The sequence below is a fragment of the Morone saxatilis genome, unplaced genomic scaffold (genome assembly GCF_004916995.1).
Source record: "Morone saxatilis isolate NCDOM2014 unplaced genomic scaffold, NCSU_SB_2.0 Contig7, whole genome shotgun sequence".
Taxonomy (NCBI): domain Eukaryota; kingdom Metazoa; phylum Chordata; class Actinopteri; family Moronidae; genus Morone; species Morone saxatilis.
The window spans coordinates 20,181,193-20,189,674 of record NW_023340246.1 but is presented as its reverse complement, the minus strand read 5'-3'; the positions used below and the strand labels follow the sequence as shown (position 1 = coordinate 20,189,674).

The 8,482-nt window shown below is 43.8% G+C and overlaps 1 protein-coding gene across 1 annotated transcript in view; it reads left to right on the top strand.

Annotated features, from left to right (window-relative positions):
• The window catches only part of afdna (afadin, adherens junction formation factor a), a gene marked incomplete at its 3' end in the record, with an annotated part of 72,057 nt that overhangs the window by 4,965 nt on the left and 58,610 nt on the right, over positions 1 to 8,482 (top strand). The window contains 5 exon segments of the mRNA XM_035678402.1: positions 3,701 to 3,896; positions 4,032 to 4,144; positions 4,620 to 4,777; positions 5,061 to 5,221; positions 7,589 to 7,746. Coding sequence (XP_035534295.1) covers positions 3,701 to 3,896; positions 4,032 to 4,144; positions 4,620 to 4,777; positions 5,061 to 5,221; positions 7,589 to 7,746 — 786 coding nt within the window.

The following is an 8,482-nucleotide window of genomic DNA, read 5'->3' as shown; positions in this document are numbered from 1 at the left end:
TCTCTCTCTCTCTCTCTCTCCCTCTTCTCTCCCTCTCTCTCTCTCTCTCTCTCTCTCTCCCTCTCTCTCTCCTCGTGGTACGGCCTGACTCCGCTCTCATTTGGTTCCTCCACTTCAGTTTCCTCTGCAGGTTGAACCCACACAACGTAGGCGGAGCTGATTGTCACAGTTATTCCTGCAGCTGGAAACAACACAGGAGCTTTACTTTATTTCCTCACTGTATATCCTGTATTAAAACCCAAACCTTCAGAAGCTAAAAGCTTTAGAGGCTGATTAACTCTAAAATACGCACTTTAAATAGACTTGAAGAAACGTGCGAGCATTTGTGGAGCCTCTTAATATCAGAGGACAAGATATCGTCTCGTATTTGGACGCCGGCAGTTCTCGGCTCTTTGACGAGATGATTCAGTCTTGACTTTAGGAGGCGCTTTCGACAGGAATTAAAACACAAACCTTCTCGTTTTTAGTTCTCCTAAAAGCCTTTGATGCTGCCAAACTCCAAAAGATGCACTTTAAATGAACATGAAGAAACTTGGCAGCAATTGTCACGCCTCTTAATATAATTAAACATAATTTAGCGAACATTTAATAATTAATAAAGCACCAGGTACTATCCACAATGAAGAACCAAAAAAGAGTGAGTCGAGTCGTAGCATGCAGTTGAAAAGGGGCTTAACAAACACACAGTAACTACACACATGAGTTTAATTAGCCGTAGAGGCAGAGGTGTGCTCACACGCTGCATGTCGACCCACTAACACATTCCCACAGTGACAGAAGTAGTCCGACATCAAAGACTTCCCTAACGCTCAGTTGATTCTCCTGTTCCTCGACCTGACTGGAAATATGCGTTTGACAGTCTTATCTGTTGTTCGGTGACATACTGCCGCGTTAGCGTTTCCTTCCAGCCCGTGTGCTGTTTGCTGTTAGGGATTATTAGAGTGAAAGCTGCCCAGAGGATAAACCGAACGGTTTGTTCCACGTTTTACGTTTTGCAATTTTGAGCATTTAGCCGACACGCTCGAATAAGCTTTAAATATGAGTCAGGATTGTGTCCTTAAAGTCCAAATGAATGTGTGCTTTGTTCCTTTTCTTGTCATTTTCTTTCTAGTGGAAGATCTCACCCTTTGGTTAATTGTTAATCCATCCAAACTACCCCTATTACCTCCAGAAAACCAAACAACACTTCCCCTCGTCCATTCATGCAGCCTTTGAGAGTTGACTCATTCGGGATAGTAAGAATGTTGTTGAAAGAAATCTCAGAGATACAATCATCGTTTCATCTGTTTAGCTTTAATCCTGAACAACTTACCACAAGAAGTCCATCAGATATGCTGAACTGCTTCAGATGCTGCATTTATCAACAGCGGTTAAAGGTTTTTATGTTGCAGTCGAATGCCTTACATATATTTATTACTGAATAAAATCTGCGTATAAAAGAGTCTGTATTCAACTACCAGTGCGTTTATTGAAGTAATACTTCTGGTTACTCATCCATCAACGGTTTATGAGGTTGTGTACATGTGAACATGTATTATTCATGGCTCCTGTAACTTAGTTTCTTAGTTTATTATTGTTATTATATCACTGGACTGTGGTGTAGAAATGTCGGTTTGTTGGACTGGGTCGTGACTCGGTGGTAACCTGGAGCTGTGGGTCTGGAGGAGTGTCTGGAGGTCTTGGAGGTGCGGGGCAAAGTGAGCTGGAGTTCATTAGAAGTTTGGCCTTGACCTTTGGGTTTATAGGACTGAATCTGGAGGTATATAAGTGTAGACCGGACTATGGCTCAGAGATAGGGGTGTGACGAGATCTCTAACCCTAACCCATGTAAAGAGTTATAATAAAACATTATAACAACTCGGTTAAATAAAAGTCTGTTGGTCCAGTCTTATATTTTGTCATTGTAGTTTTCTTAAAGTCTCGTCTCGTTGTCGTGAGCTGAGTGTATCGTCACACCCCTACTCGGAGATATCAGAAAGTCGGACCACAGCGTGGAGTTTCAGGAGTTGGCCATGGTCTGTGAATATCCGTATGAGACTGGACCATTGCCATGAATGTGCGGGGTGTGCAACCTGGAGGCACGGGTCGGTAGGAATGTACCATGTCCTGGAGGAACGGGGGTTGCACTGTGTTAATTATCCACTGCTGGCTCTTCGCTGGGCTTTGTTTGAACCCAAGTGGACCGAGCGTCTCCACAGTAACAGTTACCAACGGTTGCGCAACCCTCAATGACCCACATTCCTGCAGTAAATCACAACACACACACACATTCCCGACTCCACCCTTGTGCCGATCCAAACTACGCTCAGTGTTTCCACTCTGCGTCTCTATCAAACACGGGGAGAGGGACGGAGAGAGGGGGGAGGTTACGGGTGAGAAAGATGGAGAGGGAAGAAAGTTTTGTCTTTCATGTAAAAAAAAATAAACGATAAAAAGAAAAAGCAGTCTCGCCCGGTTATTTTCTTACTTTCTGTCCACATGTGTGAGTCAGTCTTCACTTCCTCTTACCAGCTTCTCTTTCGCTGTCACTGAATACATCTAGTTTGAATCTTTGCCCGCTCACACACACTCAGTCCGTCACCTTAGAAAGTCGTTTGGCCGGTCGTCTACCTTTCTGAAAAAAAAAAAAAACGCTGGCAAGGTCTCTCTTTTGAAATTCAAAAATTGCTTTGTTGGCACCCTGACAGGACCGATACCTACGTCGTAGAACAACCACAGTCGAAGGGAAACTGATAAGTCTGCCTCTTCAAAGCTTTCAATGTTCATCTTTTGTTTGTTCTTTTAGATAGAGTATATATTGTGCTTTTGTTATTGTGCTTTATTTTGTACCTGGCTGCCAGTTTCTGTCCTGTGTTGGATTTAGTTTTAATTTTAGAGCGAGATACTGTCTTGATATTATAGAAAAAGCACATACAAGCTTTCTAATGTCTCCAAACTCCCATGTAGATCTGACGCCTTCTGAATCACAGTTAAAATGAAATATGAGGCCAGTTTCACTGCTGTTACATGCGATAAAATCAGGACCGGTTGGGTTTATCTTTAAGAGATTCTCGTTCTACAGTAGTCGACTCGGAAATGTCAATATGTAGGTAATAAATCTGTACCTTCACATGCACTGTAGATAGCCCTGGGTGTCTGTTTCAGGCTCAGGCTTTTACATCCAGCACTGGCTGTGTCGGGGCCTGTGTATTGTGTGTGTGTTTCCTCAGCCCAGCACCATGAGATCAAATGGATAAGAAAGCTAAAACACAATAAAACGCTTTATTTTCCAGGAAGTTTCCTGGAAAAGAACTGGAAAATATAGGAAGTTCTCTCCATGCGACTTCTGAACTGATTTAGAAATCTAGGGGCACTCCCTCTTCTGAAGCAAATATTATGGATGTCGGTTATAGTGCACAAAGGTTGGCGTGTGGGTCGACAGCCGGGTCAGTGAGCGACTGAACAACCTGCTGACACACTGCACTTCCTGGCGCTCAGCCATTAGTGCTTCTCTCCTCTTGTGACCGTCACCTTAATGCACAGCCCTGATTGATAATGACCGCCTTCAGTCTTCATCAATGCAGGCCAACAGTTTCAATCTGTTGGCTCGACATGAACAAACAGTCTTCTTTAAATGGGTCACAGTATGTAATCATATTGAATGTGGACTTACAGCTCGTATAATAAACACATTATGGACTCTTGTGTCCCTCTTCAACAGGACTTGGAGTTCCATGGCGTGATGCGGTTCTACTTCCAGGACCGGGTCGCCGGTAACTTTGCCACCAAGTGCATCCGAGTGTCCAGCACAGCGACAACGCAGGACGTCATCGAGACGTTAGCCGAGAAGTTCAGACCAGACATGAGGATGCTCTCCTCGCCAAAATACTCGCTGTACGAGGTCCACGTCAGTGGCGGTGAGTCCCATAGACTAGTCAGTGAGGAGGAGAGAGAAAGAGGGGATTTTAATAGTGTGTCAGTGTTGGAAATGGAGATAATTTGATATAGTTGACTCTCAGATGAACTGGTGTCTCTGTGTGTGTGTGTGTTAGAAGAGCGCCAGCTGGACCTGGACGAGAAGCCTCTCGTTGTTCAGCTGAACTGGAACAAAGACGACAGAGAAGGACGCTTCGTCCTGAAGAACGAGAACGACATCCTTCCCAAGGTCAGCCGCTCTGTCTGAGGCCGTCTGTTAACCTGTTTGACTGTCAACCAGCTGGTTTAGCAGAGAGCTGACTCATCATTCATTCATCTGTGGAAGAAAACAGTTTCAGATGAGACCATTTTACAATACACTTACACCGTGGGAAATCCTTTGTAGAAAACAGGAGACCAGTAATTTAGATATACTGTGCCCTTATTTGGATCTGTGGTCTGTCAAAAAGCCTTCTTTATAAATGTAGGACATCATTAACTGAAGTAGAAGTAAGTAAATAAATAAGGTTTAAAACTAAACGAAAACCCTTTAGAAGTCGTGACTTGATCAGATGTTACTTCCTAAGAAAGATCTTTCCCTTGATTGTCTTCCGGTTTGTTCATCGTTTATTTATTTCTTCATTCAGAAGCGAGTATGTCATTGCAAACTTGCCCTCGTAGTCCCTTTAAAGGGCCACGCTCACTCTTCTTCCCCTCTCTACCAGAAGAGTCAGAGTAATGGTCCAGAGAAGGAGAAGGACGGAGTGATCCAGAACTTCAAGAGGACTTTGTCAAAGAAGGAGAAGAAGAAGGAAAAGAAGAGGGAGAAGGAGTTCGCCCGGATCCCCGATGGAGACGAACAGGCGATCAGCCGCGAGGACGGGTAACACACGCACACAACACAAACCCACACACACACAAACACAACCACACCACACAACAACACACACACACAGTCATCCATCTTATTGTCCTTCCCCTCACATCCTCTGTCCTTGGAGAGGATCTTGTTTTTTTTTTATGCCAAGAAAAGCGCAGAAGGCTCCAGAAGAGGAAAGAATACTGATTTAAACTTCAACCTTTCTCTTCCTCCATCTGGCTTCTTTTTTTCCCCACACTTATTGTGTCTTCTTTCTCATCATTCATCTCCCTCGCTCTTGGTTTAGGGAAAACAGTCGTCTGGCGGCGGAGGTTTACAAGGACATGCCGGAGACGAGCTTTACCAGGACGATCTCCAACCCAGAGGTGGTGATGAAGAGGAGACGCCAGCAGAAACTAGAGAAACGCATGCAGGAGTTCATGAGCAGCGACGGGCGACCAGACTCAGGTTTGTTCCAACTTCTAATGAATTCAACACATCTTGTTTACTTGTATATGCAGACCCCTTCCTGCCAAACCCAGCCAGAGCTCTGATCATCCAGTCATGCACAGTTCAGTCTCTCAGGTCTCGTAGTTCACTGTGGTTGACAGAGCAAAGAGCAAGCCAGACTTCACAGTAGACCTCTGAGATACAAGAGTGTTGAGGATAGATAGAAACATTCCCGGGACCTTTATTGGGATTCATTATGATGAAATACAGGAATTTCCTACAGCTGGCTGTAGGCTGTCCAGATGCAGCACCTGGGCGAGAAGGGCCTACATCCAGGAAGTAATGGAGAACTTCTTTAAAAGAGCTCCAGAGCTTTTATACAGAGCGTGAAGAACTTGTGATGAAAACAACCATCCCTGCAACACTCGCACACCGATCAGACCTTTTATAGCAGAGTAGCTAGACAGAAGCAGAAGACACATTCTGGCCTGCCAAGATCTTGGCAAAAAGCACTTAAGCAGCTGGAGATTAATAGGACTAAGATTATTTTGATAGATGAGGCAGATATTTTACTCTTGGCGCTCCAGCCTGTTTCCAGATCTCTGAATTGCTGTAGATCTGGTTACATTAATGTTGAATTGTGAGAAACAGGTGACCAATAGGAGCTCAGCAGGTGACTAAAGAATATGGATTAGGGGTGTAAGAACATATTGAAAAGTATTGTATAGAGATATTTTGTGTCAAAAACACTGTATTGATTGTGTTTAAACCTCCAACTACTGGATAGCAGTGTTGTAAACATGAGCTGAGGGCTATGATTTTGGATGTTACTGTGATTAATACAAATGCAGATCCGACTGTTATGGTTACATAAAAAGTGAACTTTTCTTTAAAGTTTAAAGATTTTGTGTTTCTGAAACTTGATTTAAATAAGAAATCAAAATTATCGCCTTGCTCACAGTATGTATTGAATCGTCAACCCCTGTTATTGAGATGCGTGATCTTGTGAATGTACAGTTCTGTAGGATGTTTATCTCCCTACCAAGCTACCTACATGGCTACGTCAATGAAATCAATGAAACTGCACGAGTTGTTATTAAACTCGCAGAAATAACAACTCTTAAATTGACACCGCTGATACTGTAGCTTGTGAATGAACTCATAATGACATCATGAGATGGATATGTCTCTCTCCCCTGAACTTTGCTAACATGCATACGATATCAGAGTGAATGAATGAAGTGAAATCAAATGGCAATTCAGTCTGGTTATTCGGAAACCAAAATTGGCTTCGGAACAAGTGGGAATGTCTTTGCGCGGCTTAAGACCAACCTGATATGAACCCCAGAGAAAACCTGCAGAGCGACCTGAAAATCCCAGTTCACTGCCGCTCTTTATCCAGTGTGACGGAGCTTGAGACAATCTGCAAGGAGGGCTGGAAGAAACAGCTGGTCGAGGTGTTCTGCTGCTGTAATGACTGCCAGTAAAGCTTATACAAAGTAGTGAGTAAAGGGGCTGAATGCATATGGAAATTACATATATTTTTGAAAATAAAACAGTCAAATGTTTTCTCTGTACATCATTCTACAACATGTTTACATCAGCGGGTCCTCAGAAGGCCGTATGTTGTGGGAAAGTCTCACACGGACATGTGTACGCAGAAAGACGTCCATGTTTGAGTAAATGAAAGGAACACGCTGGCTGGGCTCGGTGTGTGTGACTCAGGCATTACCTAATCACCAGACAGACAGACAGATGGACCACTGAACCGACTCTAAAAACAGCTTTAACCACTGTCCACATACGGTAGACACACACACACACACACACACACACACACACCACCGGTGGGACAGGATGGCTTGTGGTAAGACAATGACGTTCTCCCAGAAGAAAGTGCTATTTTAAACAAGCTCATTTTATGTAACGCTTCTGTAAAATCCTGTTTGCTTTGCTCGAAGACTCCCTTGTGGGATTTACGAAGGTGATCATTTCTAGTTGACACATCACGGTCGCACGGCTACGTGTGCATCCGGGTGAAAGCGCGGCACATCTTATGCGCGCTCTGTCCGCTTCATGTAGTGGTTTCTTTTTCATGAAAATAGAATTCAGCACTTTTTCTGTCGTCTGTATACATGTTGTAAATGTTGGGATCTGATCATTATTTCAACCATAAAAAAACATTTTTGTTCAGATTTTTCATACTAAAGGGCATTAATAGTTGCCTCACTTTGCCCTAAACTAACTTCCTTTCTTTGGGTTTGATGATGATGTGTGTCCTGTGGAGTTTTCAATCTAAATATACTGACTTCAATAGGATATTTGAGTTTGTATCAGCCCTCATAAATTCTCCTAGCAAATAACGTGTGTCGTACTCTCCTCCAGGAGGCACTTTGCGGATATACGCTGACAGCCTGAAGCCGAACATCCCGTATAAGACCATCCTGCTGTCCACGAGGGACACGGCTGACTTTGCCGTGGTGGAGGCGCTGGAGAAGTACGGGCTGGAGAAGGAGAACCCCAGAGAGTACTGCATCGCCCGGGTAACAGCGCTTATACTACTACGTCTTCACCTTTACTGTTGTTTACACGTACACATATCAGAAACACAGTGAGGCTATATGAAGTGCTGGTCTGTGTGTATACATATATAATGTGCTGTGTAAAAGGGCAAAGAGTTCAGTGGCGTATTCAGGTCAGTCTGGAAGCATCCATAAATTCATGTAGTCATAAAGATCCAGCACGTGCCAAAGAAGGTTCTGGTTTTTATCCAAAGTTCTCCTTCTTCACCTTCTACCTTCGCTAAACACGCCTCCTCCTCCCTCCTATTCCACCATTAAACATGCTCCCTCAAAACAGACTTGGTGTTAACGTGTCCTTTTAGATTTTGTCCTGTCCAGCTGCAGTGGATACCATTAAACAGATATCAAGTCAAACTGGGTGTATTCACTCATATTTGATCGCAGCACTTTGTCATAATTTGACACACATTAAATTCAAAATGAATTTATTTTTAGATAAACTGCCGGCCATTACCCGCTGCCTGCCACCCACACCCCTCTAGTTCCTCACTAAACACAACCACTGTCTTCCTATCTAATCAATAAACACCTCCATCATCCTTCTGAGAGGCTGTGCAGAGGACAGCCAAGGTCATGGTCACACACACACACACACACACACACACACACACACACACACACACATATATAAAGGCACAGAGAGAGACCTTGGGTCTACATGGCAAGGCATGTGATCATGTGGCTGCCGGTGGAATCA